General features: G+C 44.8%; 1 protein-coding gene across 11 annotated transcripts in view; it reads right to left on the bottom strand.

The window, feature by feature from the left end:
• DCX (doublecortin) overlaps nucleotides 1–18,155 on the bottom strand; it is a 419,812-nt gene extending 401,657 nt beyond the window's left edge. For all 11 annotated transcript variants that reach the window (XM_069612602.1, XM_069612600.1, XM_069612606.1 and 8 more), the window contains exons 1-2: nucleotides 18,074–18,155; nucleotides 9,170–9,553 (exon numbers count right to left, since the gene is read on the bottom strand). In XM_069612602.1, the coding sequence (XP_069468703.1) occupies nucleotides 9,170–9,533 (364 nt within the window). In that variant the 5' untranslated portion in view covers nucleotides 9,534–9,553; nucleotides 18,074–18,155. The remainder of the gene's footprint in view (nucleotides 1–9,169; nucleotides 9,554–18,073) is intronic.
• Between the last annotated feature and the right edge of the window lie 208 nt (nucleotides 18,156–18,363).

The following is an 18,363-nucleotide window of genomic DNA, read 5'->3' as shown; positions in this document are numbered from 1 at the left end:
CATCAAAGGAACTCCGGCATGGGATGAGGCAGTGATGGACGAGGCAGAATGTAGGAGAATAGAAGATTTAAAGAATTCGTTACTTAAGTAACGAAAGGGGGGAAATGTAGGGGAGGACTGGTCCAAGACGACCCCCCTCGCCTGCACTTTCTCCCCAGGTGAGGACTGTGGCTCTCTTGGGCGTCTCCTCGTGCCACCCGGGCCCAGGTGATGGAGGGCGCGCCCACTGGAGACATTGCCCGCACGTATTAATTGTCCGCACGTATCGAATGCCCACATCTATTGATCACAACACAAATTTAGTTAGGCCCAGAAACCATTCTCTGCCCAGTAAAAATGGTTTGAGCTCAGTGCGCTGTAGCGCGGCCCCCACCCTTGGAGAACATCTCTGTTGCCGCAGCACCCTGGTAGATCCGCTGCGAGCCCGTTCCCACGAACCAGAAGGACATGAGCCAGTGTAATGTACTAACATTGTAACAGTCACCTTTCGTAGTGTATCGTATCCTCGCTCCCAGCATGACCCGGCCAGCAAGCTTAGGCGTCACAGGCCCGACAATCCTCGTATATTCATGTTTAAACTACTTGCAAGGGATGCTTTCCTCTCATATAATCCCTTACATTATATGAGCCTGTAAGAGGCATAACTAAAAGAGATCATGCCCCCATGATATAAGCAACAATGAACACACACCATTGCAGTTGGATGCTAATAACAAAGGAACACACCAAGAATCTACTTGTTACACGTATTGCTGAGATACTTACACCCCATGGGCTCGCGCCATAACTAAAGCTAATGCTGCTAGAGTACACGAGAAAGCGGATGCAACTATACTATGAACTCATTACAGAATGCGCGAGAGTGCACGTATCATGTGTGAATGTCTGAGCCTCTCATATGCCGCCACCGTCACAAACGGTGGCGGATCGTTTTTCGTGTACCCCACTGATCTAACCACTACCTCATTTACCGCGAATGTATATGCATGTAACTGAAACACTGTAGCTGCTAGAGTGTAATGTACAAATATAATGCTCGATCTAGGTATAATCAAAACGCACCCAGCAAAGGTTAAAAGCATGTTTTGTCGTGATTTTAAATAAGTATTATAGAAAGTGTTCAAATATTTGCAATGCCTTTTATTTGTATTCAGCAACACACGAGGGAGATACCTTTGTGAAATATTTGCAAGGCCATTCCCCCTCCCACCCTGTGAAGACTGCCAAAGGCACGAGAGCAGAGACCGCGCCGCGCTGCTTTACCTCCCCCAAACTAGCCTGGAGCTTCAAAGACTTGTAACCCCCTCTGTAGCGCCCAAGGCCACCACCCGCCACCTGCATTATTTACAGCACAGCAGTAAACCCCTGCCTGAACGTACGCGCCCCCCTCGTAAACCTCACAGCCCACCAGACCACCTCAGACTTATGGCCCTGTGCAATAAAGACGCCCAACACCTTGACAACACACAGCGGAACATCCATAACAACCTCTAACAAGGCAGAAAGACATGTACCGCCCGTGCCAGGCCCTGAATCTTAGCCCCTCGACCTATGGCCCCGGTCAACAGGACACTGGTAACCATGCCCTGACGTATTGCCTCCAGTCCCCTCACAAGGTGCATTCCTCCTGTGTTGCATTAACCTGTTGCATAACCTATTGTAAGATTTACTGAAGAAGATAGTACTAGAAATGTTTGAATGACTGCGGTGTGCATGGCATAGGGCTAATAAGTCAGGAAGAGGCATTCATCTCTGCCACTGGTCACGACGGCCCCACAACACCGCCTGGATGAACTCCGCCACCCGGCCAGGCCCAGCCCAACCCACGAGGGCGCCCAGTGACGTCTTCCAGCCAAAGCCAACCACATCACAGCAGCACCTATAGTTAGTCGTCGCCACCCAATCCCAATGAACTTGTGCCCCCTATAGTATGTAGGTTTTGATGACGTTTTTTGTAAATATATACGCCTGTCTTTGCTATTGTCAGACAGAGCGCTCTCGGAGTTTGCAGAGTTCTTTGCATGCCCAATTCTGATTGATAAACTCCCATTTACGCTCACCCGCACTCTGTCTTGGCCTTATTCCCATTTTGGGAGAGTCCTTCATTGTCTCTCATTGCGGGGAGGATCGTGCTGTTTGGGGACGCTTGCCTTCAACGCCGTAGACACTGTGTTTGTATTTAGTTATTTGTCATGCCAGTATTACTTCTGTAAATATAATGCCATAATGTTCATTTTCCATATCGTCTAGACAATTATGATATTCACACCTGTTTCTTATTTGTTTCCCTGCATTGGGGTGATCTTAGAGGTCTACCCCAGTAAAGTAATGTATATATTTGTAGGGGTGGAAATACAACTAAAAATGTTGGGATTTAAATTAAGTGCCAGGCCATTATGCAAGTATATTCAAAAAGGACGAGCTTGCTCAAGGGTAATGAGGGCACAAAAATCCTGAAACTAACACTCAGCAGAAATCTTGGAAGAAAGGGATATGTGTTTGGGACTCTGACAAGAATACTTAAATCTGATACAATTTGTCCTGCTCTATCCTTGAAATGTTTTCCAACTGTCTCTTGTTTTACGCGTCTACGTGTTTTTCCATGCTTCCTTTCTGGCTGACCTCACCCTGTCAGGCTATTTGACAAAGGACAAAAGATCGCCTACGACATGACTGTCAATGTGCAAGGCAGCAATCTCCTTTGAAGATTATTTATAGCTACAAAATCCTGGATGGCTGAATTAAGGATTGCCTTTTTCCCAGAAATTCTGTATTTCTGAGTAGCCAGACATCATATTGCTTGGAAACAATATTGATTGACTAAACATTGTTATCTTCTGTTTTCTGTTTGCAAAGTTCAATATATCAGGTGTTACATGTTTATTCCCTCTATTGCATTTTAATACTTAGCACAGTCTTTAAGAATTATTAGCATACAGATTCCATTGTAGCCAATTCGAATGCTCAGAATGAACTTCGCACTCTCAGGTGTAGGCCCTTATTACAAGTTTGCCAGTATCCCGCTGGTCATTCCGGCGGGATACCGGCAAACTGCACTTATGTTACCGGCGCCTGATATACCAGTATTACTTGGATGTTCTAGGTCTTTTATATCATATCACATCATGCTGTAGGTGCCGGTAATGGCAGTAAATGCCGATTCCATGGAGTCCCAGTGGACTCCATGGAGCGGATTGCCAGGATTATCGGCACTGCTAATACCGGTGCCGGGAATTCTGGCATTTATTTGCTGATAGGGGCCTGATTTACCTCAAAACCTGTGTTTTGTCGGTCTGGTAAAATTGCTGGTCTTACCAGCAATTTTACCAGCAATTCTTTCCGGACCGACAAAACAGTAATGACCCCCATAGTTTTCATTCCAAAAATTCTCAATTGAGCAACAGCCCATCAAGCAGCACAATATAATTGTCTTCAGCTGTGTGCAAGGCAGGAGAGAATGTGCAGTGCAATTCCCCTGAACTAACATACTGCAATGAAAGACACAATGTGTAATGTTTATTTGTGCTAGTTCCATATTCATTAAATGAAATGTATAAATAGTTTGTCGATATACATTTATTCATCACAATCAAAACTCTCTTTTGTATTATGTAACTCCATTAACTATCAGCATTACTGACCCCGGGGATGGGTCATTATCCCCAGACCCTCCCTTGGTCTATAAAGTCAAATGATTTCTTTGCTGTCTAGTAACACATAAAAGAGTAAATAATAACATTGGAAATACACATCTTGCAAAGCTGTGTAATTTGAATTTCTCTTACCTTGTCCCAGAGTTAATGGGTCTAAGTGTCTGCTGACAGACAATCTCAGAAATTAAGACATCCACATCTTTCATCTACTTGACAAAGTTAAATGTTACTAACATACTTGCTTTCTATACTTTATAAAATGCTATCTGTTCACACGTAGTACATGTCAGACTTCTCTTCCTTTTAAACAGCCAGGTTGTCTCATTTGAGAAGCCCTAAAAGGGACCTTGGGTATTCTGAAATCTTAAAACACAAAATACTACTTAGCCTAATTACAGTGACCTATTTTCAAAACTGTGCTGTTGCATGTTCGCTTAAATAATTGCTCTTTTAAATATAAAAAAAAACAATAGCATAGAGTGGGGAAATTAAGTACACCAATCCTTAAGTGCATGGACAATAGATACCATAATATACTGGTCTGATCTCCACATAACATCAGCTGTGGACTGGAAATAACAGACATCATCACTAGTCAAATATGGCTGCCTTAATGACAGAGGATCACATTATTCTGGCCTTGACAGACTGGCAAACTGATGAGTGAGAAAGTTGAATCAGGAAGAAGGGGGAAATGTGCAGTGAAGGCCAATAGGAGTAGGATCATATTAAGAAAACTAGCACTTGGGGCACCAGGCAAGATTCTTAAACCCATCTGCAACTATTGTAGTTACTCACTCAATCAACATCCAAACTAGTTTTAGCTAAATATTTCAAAACTGATACACAAGTCTCGTAAGTGCTCCTTTGGAGATTTTGAGTGCAATCCCATTGGTTGTCTATTGTGTCTACACATGGCATGAGGGCTCTGGTGTGTCTGCTATCAGAAATGTCACTGCCTTTCTGTAGTCTGCAATCACAAAGTGCCTTCTTATCACTCCTCTGTGATTTGCACACATGACAAAACTATCTGCAATATTCATTGCAAGACTTTTAGCAAACAAGAAGCCCCTTTCTTTTTCAGGCGGCACCGGAAGGGTGGTTTCAGTTCCATTAATTTGACGGTTATTGCTCTGAACGCTACTCTTTAACATGGGGACAGAGATGCTCAACCATGAGACAGGATATTTGGTCAGGAATTATTTGGCAAGCAATCACATTGCTAACGATTTTCACCATATCAGATTAACTATGAAAGACATGCTGAAAGTCTGCAGCAGCAGGCTTTACCACCTGTCAAAGACTCACTAGACTAAATTAACAGCCCAAACGAATCAAGGACTTTTAACAATGGATTTGGGACTTCAATAAAATGGCATAGCTTGCAACTATGGGCTACAAGGCTAAGAGTGGATGCCGTGTCACTGTCCGAGCACAGGTAAGTGGAAGAAGGAGACATGCAGTGCACTATAACCTTTAGATTGCTCAGAACTAAAGCAAATGCAGGTGGCTCTTGCATTTTGAACGCCTTGGCTGGTATACACATCCAGAGTGAAAATAGTAAGTGTTACATCCCACATATTCATTGTTGGGATTGGCTGATTTTGGGAAGGTTAGCTTGTCTGTATTTTAAGGGAATCTTCCAAATGATTGTTGCCACCCAAAACCACTACCCACTCTGACTTTGGCATTTCAGCATCTACTGATAAACCATAATGAGTGTTTGCCAAAAGGCAGTGCCATCACAAGCCCACTAGAGCATTTATCAACGGTTTTAACAGATCTGCGGGCGAGTTACCAAATATTTTAGAACTCAAGTTGCTTTTCATACATAAGCGGCTAGTTAAATCAAAGCATCCAACTGGATAGTGCTTAGTTGGCCAATGGACAGTTTGAAGTTCATTTATAGTGGGAGATAGGTGCGTTAATTTCGGTTATGTGGACATATACTTGTAGCTCTGTGCTATTATGAGCAGTCAGGAAATTGACCACCAGCCCTCCTAGAATCGAAGCTTAAGATAGAAGCAGACAAGGATTACACTTGTGGATGAATCGTAACCAATACACATGCTATGCTCTGAAGTGTTCTAACCAAATGTTCTACAAATGGATGTTCAAATACTAAATGTCAGCACCTTTTCTGTTTAAACTATCAAAACGTTACTTGGGTTAAGATGATGGCTGCTTTATCAGCAGACAGATGAAAACATAATAATTTACGACTTTAATATGAGAGTACTGAGGTCAAAATGGCAAAGCTTGTTATCCAGAAACTGGTGATCCATCAATGAGGCCAATGTCTTAGTCCCCTGTACTTGCAATTGGAGGTAGAATGACTGCCCACAATGAAGACCTTTACAAGATATAATGGCTTCTACAAATTAGATCTTCCGCTCATGCCCGTGTCTATGGTAACCCTATCGTGGGTTCCTCACCTTAAAAGATAACCGAGACCTTGGACACCCACCTTCTTAGTCAACCAAAGGAGAAATACAGGGCCAATTCTGTGAAGACCACACAGTGAATTTTAGTTCGTTCATATGGAATTCTCCTCCAGTACCCCTGAGAACAACTGGTATCCAGGTACTCACAGTAGTGACAAGACATTCCTGGGCCTCTGGGCGAGTTGTCCAGTACCGAGAGCTGCAGCCTGATGATACCAACTATGTGCAAGTCAAATCTCTTGCTCCTTCTCCCCCATTCTTGGGACAGAGTATTCCTATGCACCATCTTTACAAATGCATTTTTTCCCATTGTACTGGTTTTGGTAAACTATGACCCAAATTAAAACATGTAATTGTTTCAAATTAATGATTGCATTTGGAATTTGAAACCTCTTGAAAGTCAAGCGTATTATTAGTTTGAAGGCAAACTTCGCAATAGCCTGTAAATGTGTAAAAAGTAACATATTCAAGGATCAAACAGGGTACAAGTGATGCAAATCAATGTCTATCTAGAAAGAAAGCTTTGGTGAATAAACATGCTAGTGACATGCTAGTGACATGCTAGTGAACAAACACAAGATGAGATTGGGAACAATGATTATCCAAATGTTTTGACTGGCATTGAGGTTTAGAGTTGGTTTTTAAAGGAGAAGTCTGTGAATGGGTTCACTGTGTGTGTTTACTTGCTGAGGCACCTTCCACCTTCTGGGACAGGTCAGGGAGTTCACCCACCATGTATAGCACCTACGGCTTGAAGACGGCCATGTCTAGCGGGCTACTAAGACAGGTAGGGTTGACAAAGCCTAAACCATGATCTGCTTGGAGAATCTAAGGATGTCTCTTAATAAAATAAAGACCAACGAAACACATCTTTAAGGCTTGTGAGGAGATCAAGATGCAATAATTTCAGTGGCAGAGCTTACCTACAGAGCCGCTCAATTCACTTTTGTATCAATTGTGCTTGTATTTGGATGTGCAGCCATGAAAACCACCTGTGGTCGAAACACATGTCAGCTTGTAGATAATAGCTTGTAGGTCAAGTAACCAAGAAGGGAGATTTGCACTATAATGCATGGTTTGCTTGTTCTAGTTGACGCTCATGTTGGGGTACACCTCTGTAATAGCATTTGACTAATGGATGATGTATATTCAATACAGATTTACTTAGCAAAGTTATATAGTATGACTCTTATATAAAACACATGTTCTCATGATATTATTGGTTAGGCGCAGGGTCACAGTGGTCTTTTAAAAATTATAACTTCATCAGGGTCTTGGGCACGGGTCTTTGCCAAGGACGCTGCAACCAACCGAATTTGCACTTTAATCATTCAGAGTTTAGTTATAAAAGGTAATTGTCTTCAGTGCACCAGGGACACGGTTACCCCAACACAATTCAAATCTAAGTCTACCAGCGTCACTTAAATACACCTAGCCAATTCTCTGTGATGGCTCAGGTAGCTTTTGGTGCTAATACTTATATATATACTATATACCCTCAGTATACTCATTATGTGACCTTCCAGATGTTTTTGACAACAGGAACCAGGATCCTTCACCAGTGCCTATGCTGGCTAGAGACCATGGGAGTTGAAGTCCAAAACATCAAAAGTCCACACAGTGAGTAACCATACAATATAGTATTAAATATTGATGCAGGTTACAATATCTTTATAAACCCCACCCTCAATCCATACCAGGTATTATGTGACCTTTAGGCTTGCTAAATGCTTTTGCTGTGCTTGGCGCTATAAATCGCTCTTCAAGGCCCTGTACAGTCCGTAGACCGCGTATGTACAGCTCAATTATAGTTCTTGGAAAATACATAAAGAGTTCTAATTGGATGATCTGCGGGCTATATGAACTGGTGTATCCCGCAGATTGTTTGGATTGCCACATTCCAAGCCAACTACCAGTATTGAGTGTATCTTCAGTCAGTCCCTATGACTGCCCAGGCAGATTTATGTGTCATAAACAGCCCTGTGCACAGCTACATGCTGCCAATTCCCCAAAGGCAGAGTTTGTATACTTTCCTCAGGCCCCTACACCAATGCTGAGTGGGAATTAACCCCAGGAAGTAGCGAACCATAACCACCTGTAATGTAGAAATTGGAAGGCGTGACTTGCATCCACCAATTATGCCCTTGTGACTCTTTTTGTCTTTGTCATGTAAGAGGAAGAGAATATGTCAGTTGTAATATCAAACCTGCCTATATGGGCATGTAACCCTTAAGCAAATCCCTCAATGTGTTTGTGCCTTTAAGTAGATCCACAGGGCCCATAACTCCCATTATGGCCCTAGAACGGGGCTATAAAACTTAAATCGAATTCAGTCACTGCCTCCTCGGAGCATTTTGCCTACTATTCCCAATCAAGAACTGCTCCAAATGAAAGTAACATTGATTGAGGTGCATACAGACTACCCAGCTTTTACCGTGTTCTCTGGCATGCAATACTACACAACATCGGAAAACAGTAGCACATAACATTTGCTGGAATACTGCAGGGATAACCATTAAAAGGATTGATGCCAATCGACAATCTCTACTTTGGTGGGAACACAATATGTGATGCCTGCAAGCAACCAGGCCATCAATTCTGTTGGCAAAGATGGATTTGTTAATCTTTTACCAAGTAGAATTAGAGAGGCTACCCGGTGTGATTGGTTGCTGGCCATGGGTTCCCTGACACTATATTCCAAATGTACAGTACTTGCCTTACAACAGAAACCCAGAAGATACTTTGTATAGGTGTGTGGGGGAGTACCAGAGAAGGGCCTACCTAATAGGAGAGCACAACAGTAGTTCAGACCATATAGATATCCTACATGGAACTTCAGAAAATAAACAGAACAGTCCCGGGGTGCCCCTATGGGTAAGGGAAGATTACTGAAAAGGCATCACCCTTTCCAAGAAGCAGTTGCACTTTATACATTTTGTGTGTGCCAATACAATCATTGGTGTGAGAAATGCCTGCAAGTGTAGAATGAGAGGATAGTGTGAATGATTAAGGAGAAGTTTGCAATTGTACTAATACCGCTCACTGATTGGTTATTCCGTAGAGAGTTATTACCTTCTTCCAGTTCATCCATACTGCAAATCTTGTTCATGCCATCGATGGTGTAGATGTAGCGAACTCCCTGAGGCAGGTTAATGTTATCGGACAGAGACCTGGTCAGATCCGCCAGCAAGGCATCAAAGCTTCGGAAGCGGTCAGACGACACTGCATACACGATCCCCTTGAAGTACCGGTCTCCGTTGCGATAGAAGCGGACCTTCTTGGCTTTCTTCTCATTGCTCAGTGCCTGCAAGGTCCTGGTCCGATAGAAGCTACAGTGGGCACTATGGGTGGGGCTTGGCAAGCCATTCATGCGTGAGGCTCGCGTGCTTCGGGAGGACTTGTCCCTTTCATCAAAGTGAGAAAAGTCCAGTTCCATGTCTGGTGACCACCAAAGACCTAAAAAAGAAATTCAAAAAGAGTTTTCAACATCTCTGCATTGGAGCGTGGACATCTATTGCAGTGAATATGGAGAATGGGGTATGGTGTGGTCATTGATGCACCAAACTGCACATTCTGTATCAGTGATGCAGTCGGTATGTGCTTTGATTCCTCTGGGCTGTAAGTGTGCTATACAAATGCAAATAAATAAATATGTCCTAGATCAGGGGTCTGCAACCTTTGGCTCCACAGAGGTTTCAATCCACAACTTCCATAAACTCTAGCAAGCCTGATGAAGAGTTGGTGATCGCGTAAGTCGTGTTCCCAAACATCTGCAGAGCTGCAGGTCTCTAAAGAAATTTGGTGTATCCACAAACAGAATATGAAATCATTTAATTTAATCGTTTTTTTATAAGATGCCTAATACCAAACCTGAGTTCGGTTTCTAAGCACAGATCCGGGATTCAAACCTCTGTTGTTCTGCATGGTCCAGCACATTGCCCCGGTGCTATCCTCTGTTCACAATGCACATCAGTGAAATTGTTTATGCATACTCTGGCTGTTAAGTTAATTAACTTTTTTTTAAACGATATGTGGTACCAAATAGCATCAAACGATTAAATTTCACTAAGATACATTGCCCCAAACGTGAACATCTCCTACCTTAAAATTATAATACCAAGTGATCGCCACATGAATACAAAGAGTTCTAATGAGCTGGAAGTTTCCAGGTGTAATTATTTCAACGTTCATGATATACAGCTTTTACAGAAACAAGGTGTTTATTAGTGGTTCACAAAGAATCCAAGAAAGAAATTCAAGAACCAATGCCTCATTTCTTAAAGACAGCTTTCTTGTTGGCATTGATAACAAACCAAAGACCCTGGTATATAGTTTTGACATTGGATTATGCACCTGAGGGAGTATTCAGACAGTATTGAGAAAGTCACCATAGGAGGCGATACCCTGACAATTTCCTTCCTTGTGTTCCCCGTCTCACTACATGTCACATTAAGCAGACGACCAATGCGAAATATTGACATTTTGAGTACTTAGCTATGTGAGGTTCTTTGCATTTTTACTGCCCACATTTTCACTACATATTTTTTGCTGCTAAGTTTTTACTGATTTCTTGCAACAAATTGTAGGTGAGAAACTTCACACACACTAATACGCCCACCCCCTACCCTTTCACCAACCCATATTGCCTCACCCAAACCTACCGCATGCATTTTCTTGTGGAAATGTGGGTGAAAATGTGCAGTAAAAGACAACTGTGGGCAGTTTTGCATCATAGAAAAAAGATTAGATACTGCATATGAAGGAAGATCCTGAGAGAAAACAAACATTGAAAAGATATGAACATTTTTCTTGCATATCAGTATTTTATTGCAGTTTGATGTTTCACTGAGAAACAACAGGAAATTGCCCACCCCAATAGTGTGAGGTCAGCACCCTCAGCAGTGCAGTCCTTCAATTTCCAAAGATGACCATCACACCCAGTCTGAACTCTGTATGGTACATAGTCTGCTTCATAAAACAAAGTCTATACCATTCTGAGATCAACATAGGCCTTTGTGAGCCAAACCTAACTACCACTGATCCGGTCTATAGCTCCACTTGGCTCTCTTGGCTTGGCGTTATGACAGAGATCCTGATTTGCGTTCAAATTCTCCAGAGGCCTCCATGTCAGCTGGCACTTTACAAAGATTCCCAAATGGCTCTGCAAAGGTTAATGGATTCTTTTGGGAAGGGAAGATTCCTCTCCCGTGATTTATGGCGCACACATTTCAGCAGCCAGAAAGTGAGGAAGCACTGTGGCGTTGCAATGAATCAGGTATCTGCGCTAGTTAGGCCATGCTTGATTTACGAGCTAAATCTTTTCAAATTAAAATACACTTCCTTCAACTAAACATATCTTACCTTCTCCCTGGACAATTTGTACTGCTTGCCTGTTCCAGGAGAGACAGTGTTTGGTTGGGATGCCTGTTCTGACTCCTACAAATATGTTTCTTGGCAGCCAGGTTAAAGTATCTGGTTTAGCTGTGGACAACTCCATGTTAAACTGGCTCTGTCCTTCCAAAGTAGTGCTCCTGTGATTAAGATGCATTGGTCTTCATTCTGTGCTTGGAGGTTGTCGAAATAGCATATTATATTTAAGGCTTCCGGTTTCATGGTATTTATTTTTCTGCCATTTCCGTCAGTATTTATCCACATTTATTTTTTGTCATATAAAAAGATAATTCACAACCAGTATTTTTCTGCATTTATTCTAAGCACACATGCAGCCATATAGGAAAGAAATGCTAACTCAATTGTTTCCATACCAACAAATGGTTGCTCCTGTGACTGCTGCTGTCTTAAGATATATGCTGTCAGCAATGTGAAGAACTTTAATGCTATCTGTATACACCATTTACACTCTCCGGGCTGCCAACCTGCAATGTGATTGGCCTGCGATGTATGAGTGACATCATAGAGAACCAGACAGAAAGACCTGTCTTTCAATTTTTATAAATAAATACAGACAGAAAGCACATTGATTTCCGTCTGTATTTATGTATAAAAATGGAACACTGGAAGCCTGAATTATAATTAATTCTGATACTGCAAAGCCACCACACCGCCACCACACCGCCACGTGGCCACCACAGGAGCATGTGGTAATGTACAGGGGAAGGCAGATTATGGCTTTGAGGGTTGTCTTGGTTATATGTGCCCAGTATCTGAAAGAGCTCTGCATGTCCGATTTAGGGTGGGAACATTACCCTCTACCCAGTTTTTCTAAATCTTGGGTCAGGGGGGATCAGGTATATGCCCCCTATGTGATTCCACTATGGAAACTTTTTTGCATTTCTTGTTTTTTTGTGGAAGGTTGAGAGTACCGAGAGGTCATTCTTTAAGACCATTGCTCCGGGAGTCTTGGGTACATTCCACCGCTGAAGCAGTAAAGTTCTTCAAGGGTTCAACTGCGCATCAGGTTGTATTCCCAGTAGCCCGTTACACCCATAAGGCTTGATTGGTAAGAATGAAGATATTGGGGAAGAGGGAGGCGTGTGGCAGTAATTGTGATCCCCTATCAAAAGTACGTTGAATAGACTGCTTGTTCTCTTTTTATTTAACTTTGAGAGGTTGCGCGCTTGCTTTCCACTAGTTAAGATGCTAAAAATCTGTTTCATTTGAATCTGATTTTATCTAATTGATGTATGATGTTTACTGAAAAATGAATTACCTTTTTAGCTTGAGAATGGATTAGGAATGTATGACTGTGTTTTAATATGCATTTTTTACTTTATGGTTTTTACACCGAAAAGAAGTATTTACGTGTAATACAGTAGCCTAATTGTATTGTCTTTAGAGCTTGCATGCTCTTCCATTGGTACTAAGTGTCCCCAGGGGTCGGACGTTCGGCAGCCTGCCCCGGCGTGCTGCAAATGAGGAATTATGTTATAGCGATTACTAACTTGCGACAGGGGTGGACTGGCCTATAGGGAACTCTGGAGATTTCCCGGTGGGCCTCTGCACCCTGGGCCTCTTTTCTGTGGTATTTCCAAATTTTCTCATAGGAAAAGCATTGGGCTTGCTGAAAATGTGTCATATGGGGCCACTTTGAACTTTATTTCCAGGGCCTCTTTTGGTCCCCAGTAATTATTTCCAGGGCCTCTTTTAGTTCCCAGTCCAGCCCTGACTTGCGATAGAGGTGCTGGACCAGAAGTAGTAATAATAATGCGGATACAGCAGTGTCCCCATCGGTAGTAGTTATTCCAACCATCATCTTGCCAATGATGCAGGCCTGGTGGGGTGGTTGCTACCACCAAGCTGGTGTTGACAGCAACATTGCTTCCCAACTCTAACCTAGGGGATCCCTGGTGGTAGAATGCATGACTTCTCACCACTGGTGGTAGAATGCATGACTTCTCACCCCAGCCATTGACAGATCTCAGGGCTTGGGTGCGCGTGCGCGTGCTCCTTCAAAGACATGTGGTCATAACATCTGACTCTTCAGTCCACACTGGTTTTTAAAGATCCTTTCTGAACCCAACGGAAACTTACAGGGGAAGGGAGTTGACCTGGGGCTGTAATCTCTATTGGTAAACTACAGGGCCAGAATATTTTGGCAAAAAAATACAAATATTTGAAAATGTTTATGGACTGGAATGGTTTGGTGCATATCCCATCTCTCCCTAAGCCAAAATGACTTAAGCGTGGGACCGTCCGCATCATTTCCTGGTGCCAATGAAACACTAATGCATGCAGTCATCTGTAGCTAAGGACGCTTTAAGCAATGGATGCAAAGGTTGGTAACTGCCCCCCACACAATAGGACAACTCACGGGATTGCACAGGTCCACAAGACGACCATAGAGACAAATGAGTGATTGTCCAGAACATGTAGAATCGCAAACCCTCAATATGGCTACACATACCAAACCATATACATACATGTATCAAAACTCTTGATATGAAACGGTATACTCAACTCTATTAACACAATTAATACCCGAATGGTGCACACACAAACGTGCAACCCAAGCCCATTTTGAGGGTCTACATTGAGGGCAACCCAGTTTTGACAGACCACAGTCTGACAGAAAGGGCATTGTGTCAGCACATACTGAAAGCTGTCAGCACCAAACCTTGTCACCGCACCTCACACGTAGCACACAGCATGAATTGGCACCCAAAGAAGGGCCGCCTGAGGGCAACGGACTAGTGTACATCACACCATTAGCTCAAAGCTGTGGTCTGCAACCTTTGGATCTCCAGATATTTTGGACTACAACTCCAATCAGCCATTGCCAGCATGTTCAATGGTAAGGGATAATGGGGGGTGCAGTTCAAAATATCAGGAGAGCCACAGTATGCAAAGTTTAGAGACATACCACACACAAAAACTGACAACACAGGTGTTTTGGGGAAGGACACATAACCAGTCACTTATGGGGATCCATCACGTGCGCGAACTAATATCGACAAATCTCACTACCTACGTGCACCACGATGTTGTAAAATGCATGATACCGTAGCACAAAGCGCCTTAGTCGCCACTTTAAACGCTTGCTGCAAGTGGGCGCAAGCAGTTCTCAGAATAAGGGGTCCCAACAAGACATTGGTCGCATGCTTACTAAATGGCCCTTATTCCCTGATTGATAATCAGTACTACACGGACCACAATGCACATTGCTTGACAGAAGGGCAACAGCAGCCCTTCTTACACATAGGTGCAGTGAGTGCCATGTAGAAGCAGCATATCCTTCTAGCATGCATATAGGTGACAACGTACCACATTTCAGTGCCAGCCCCTGGCAATTATGTGCATTGTCATTAGGGAACCCAAGAGTAGGGTGAGAGAGCATTGCCACTAGGAAACCCAAGAGTAGGGCGAGAGTGCATTGTCACTAGGAAACCCAAGAGTAGAGAGAGAGTGCATTGCCACTAGGAAACCCAAGAGTAGAGAGAGAGTGCATTGCCACTAGGAAACCCAAGAGGAGGGAGAGAGTGCATTGCCACTAGGAAACCCAAGAGTAGAGAAAGAGTGCATTGCCACTAGGAAACCCAAGAGTAGGGAGAGAGTGCATTGCCACTAGGAAACCCAAGAGTAGGGAGAGAGTGCATTGCCACTAGGAAACCCAACAGTAGAGAGAGAGTGCATTGCCACTAGGAAACCCAAGAGGAGGGAGAGAGTGCATTGTCACTAGGAAACCCAAGAGTAGAGAGAGAGTGCATTACCACTAGGAAACCCAAGAGTAGGGAGAGAGTGCATTGCCATTAGGAAACCCAAGAGTAGAGAGAGAGTGCATTGCCACTAGGAAACCCAAGAGTAGGGAGCGAGTGCATTGCCACTAGGGAACCCAAGAGTAGGGAGAGAGTGCATTGTCGCTAGGAAACCCAAGAGGAGGGAGAGAGTGCATTGTCACTAGGAAACCCAAGTGTAGAGAGAGAGTGCATTACCACTAGGAAACCCAAGAGTAGGGAGAGAGTGCATTGCCACTAGGAAACCCAAGAGTACAGAGAGAGTGCATTGCCACTAGGAAACCCAAGAGTAGAGAGAGAGTGCATTGCCACTAGGGAACCCAAGAGTAGGGAGAGAGTGCATTGTCGCTAGGAAACCCAAGAGTAGGGAGAGAGTGCATTGTCGCTAGGAAACCCAAGAGTAGGGAAAGAGTTGAGATGCACCTGCTCTGCCTGGCAAAACGCTTCATGCATATCCAGGGTTAGACTGGGGCACACATCTGTCTCAGGCACTATTGAAAAAGCGGCCCCAAGTTGCAAATGGCAATTCATTCCTTTTGTGACAGACTTTTTGTGTAGTACCCAAGGGGGATGTTGTTGGTGAAATGTGATGCAAATTGTGCATTTTAAAGAATATTTATTCAGCAACAATGGTCAAAACTACTAGTTGCATGGTGAATACACTTATCAAACTGGCCCACATGGGCCAAAAAGGTGGGCCACTTTGACCCCCAAAAACTGGAGCACACTAGAATGTTGCCGTTTTGGTTCGGGCATTGCCCTATTGCCCTATAGGCCAGTCCGAGCCTGGCAGGATAACACTTCAGTTTACACCATAGATTAGGTAGTCGTGTAAACCAGGGTTATGAAAAGGGGTCAGTGCAATTGGAAACCTTCTTGGCTCGACGAGGGCAAACCTAGATGGACATTTGGACAATATCTATCTGTTTCCCATTCCTAAAAGGAAAAAGCTGAGAAGATGGCTGCCTTCGCTCCTGTGGACATTTTCCATGTTCCCTATACCATAAGGCAGTCGATCAACCACCCTAATTCCTGGGGGGGGGCGAGGTGGGGTGGCGCGACCTGCCCACCCTCCATGCGCTGCTGCGCCTGTTGTACTGCGTGCCAGCTGCAGCAAACACCCCCACCACACAAAGAAAAGGCGTGCGGGCCGACAGCAAAGCAGCCCGTGCCACCTGACGCAGGAGGACCCAGGCCGATACCATGGATGGGGCACATGGGCTGGCTGGGAATGTCTGAGTGCCACGCGCGCGTTCACATGTGTCAGTCAGTCAGTCTCGCACCCCCACAATGACTGCGCACAGCGGGGAGAAAGGGAGGTGGCCCTGGGAGTCTGTAGCTGCGGGGACGCTGTGCTCTCCCGCGAAACGCCCCACCCCCCCACCGCCAAGTCATTCAGCAGGACCGCGGGGCGTTCATTGCCACACATGGCGACGTGGACAAGCCCCCGACGGGCGTCACAAGGACCGGCGCAGCACATTCCCGGGAAGGCTGCCTTTATTTTCAGATATAAAGCACCTCATTATATACAGGCACATGTTCTCGGCTTTCCATAGTGCACGTGCAACGGGGGAGCCGGTTTCAGGAGACCAAGCAGGCTACACACCGCAAATCAGATTGGGTACTATGAATAATGCGCACTGGTGACAACTATATGCAACTCAGTAAAAAAAAAAAATCAGTGCTAATGTTTTTTTTTTTATACAGATTTCACAATGTAGAACTGGATTCACAAATGGGGAACATTTTCATGTTACTCTCATCGCAAACACACGTCAAGGAAAGCAAAAACGCGCAAACTGGTGCCAAATGACCATTTTATGACACGAATTATCTATTCAGCCCCCGTCAGTCCAGAGTGCACATTGGAATAAAACCGAACCTACTCATTGCATTGAGACATTATAATAACCCTGTGTCATTTCTTAAGAGCCATGGGGGGAAGGGGTGCCAGGGGTTCTGCGACAATCTCTCGTACAATGGCCTCGCCACCCGAAACAGCACCCTCCGTGCACGCCACCACCCAAACCCCTCCCCACCCAGCCTTTCACAGAGGTGGCAGCACACATACATGCACGCACAGGGGTGGGGGGTTCCTGCACGCACCCGGTACGGGGTCTCATGATTCATGTATAATTTGGGGATAGCCAGCAGCGAGAGGAAATGAACGTTCGCCGGCCCCGGAGAAGTCATTTAATTGACCGGGCTGTCACTGAGCAGGCAGTGTATGGAAATGAGCGCCGGGCGTCGCGCACGCACCGCCAGCACTGCGAGCAAGGGAGTGAGTGTGCGGGAAAGCAGCGTGCAGGGCAAGCCCACCTTTCATTGTTCTGCACCGCGCAGGCACCCCCGAAATCAAGATAAAAGGCGTCTATTGCACCCTATCCACCCCAATTTTGGTCAGTAGGATTAGAATTGGGGGCACAGTCCAAGATGCAATAAGCGGGCGTTCATTGAGCATTCAAACGCCCATTTTAGTCGCAATTCTGCGAACCACGACGGTAAAACGCATTGGATAATTGAACGAAACATGCAGTTTAGGAGTTAAGACCTGTCTGTCAGACACCACCATCCATCCCACCTAGATGTGGCTTTGTCTATGAACCTGTGAAGGGGGTGGTCTGACAGCTGAACCCCTGTTTGTGGCAGGCTATCTCTTCCTCGGACTGCATTCTAATGCTCGCCCCAATCTCGTGTTCCCCCTTCAGTGAGGCACCTGGCACTGTGCTGATGGGGGCGCACAGCCTGGCGCGTGCCTGGGCACCCTCCGCCCAGCGGTACTCACCGGTTTGCTGCTTTCGGGGAGGAGGAGATGCGCACAGAAAGGGAACCAGGCTCAATCTGCCTTTGTTGTCCGTGCTCCAAGCGAGAAAATCCTGCCAGGGTGCGCGCGGTGTCTCCCGGGTCCTAGCGCCGGCGGGCCAGCTGCCAGCATGAGTGTGAAGACACCAGTGAGTGCCTCGCCCTCGGCGATGGAGCGATTACCTCACGCCTGTGATTTACAGTTGTTGCACTGACCAGTCATACTGAAGGGAACAGATAAGAGCATGAGTCACGCCCTATTAAAATGTCTCT

This window comes from Ambystoma mexicanum, chromosome 5p (assembly GCF_040938575.1).
Source record: "Ambystoma mexicanum isolate Mex_15411 chromosome 5p, UKY_AmexF1_1, whole genome shotgun sequence".
NCBI classification, from domain to species: Eukaryota; Metazoa; Chordata; class Amphibia; order Caudata; family Ambystomatidae; genus Ambystoma; species Ambystoma mexicanum.
Note: the sequence above shows the minus strand (reverse complement) of the source record. Positions and strands in the feature narration are given on the sequence as shown.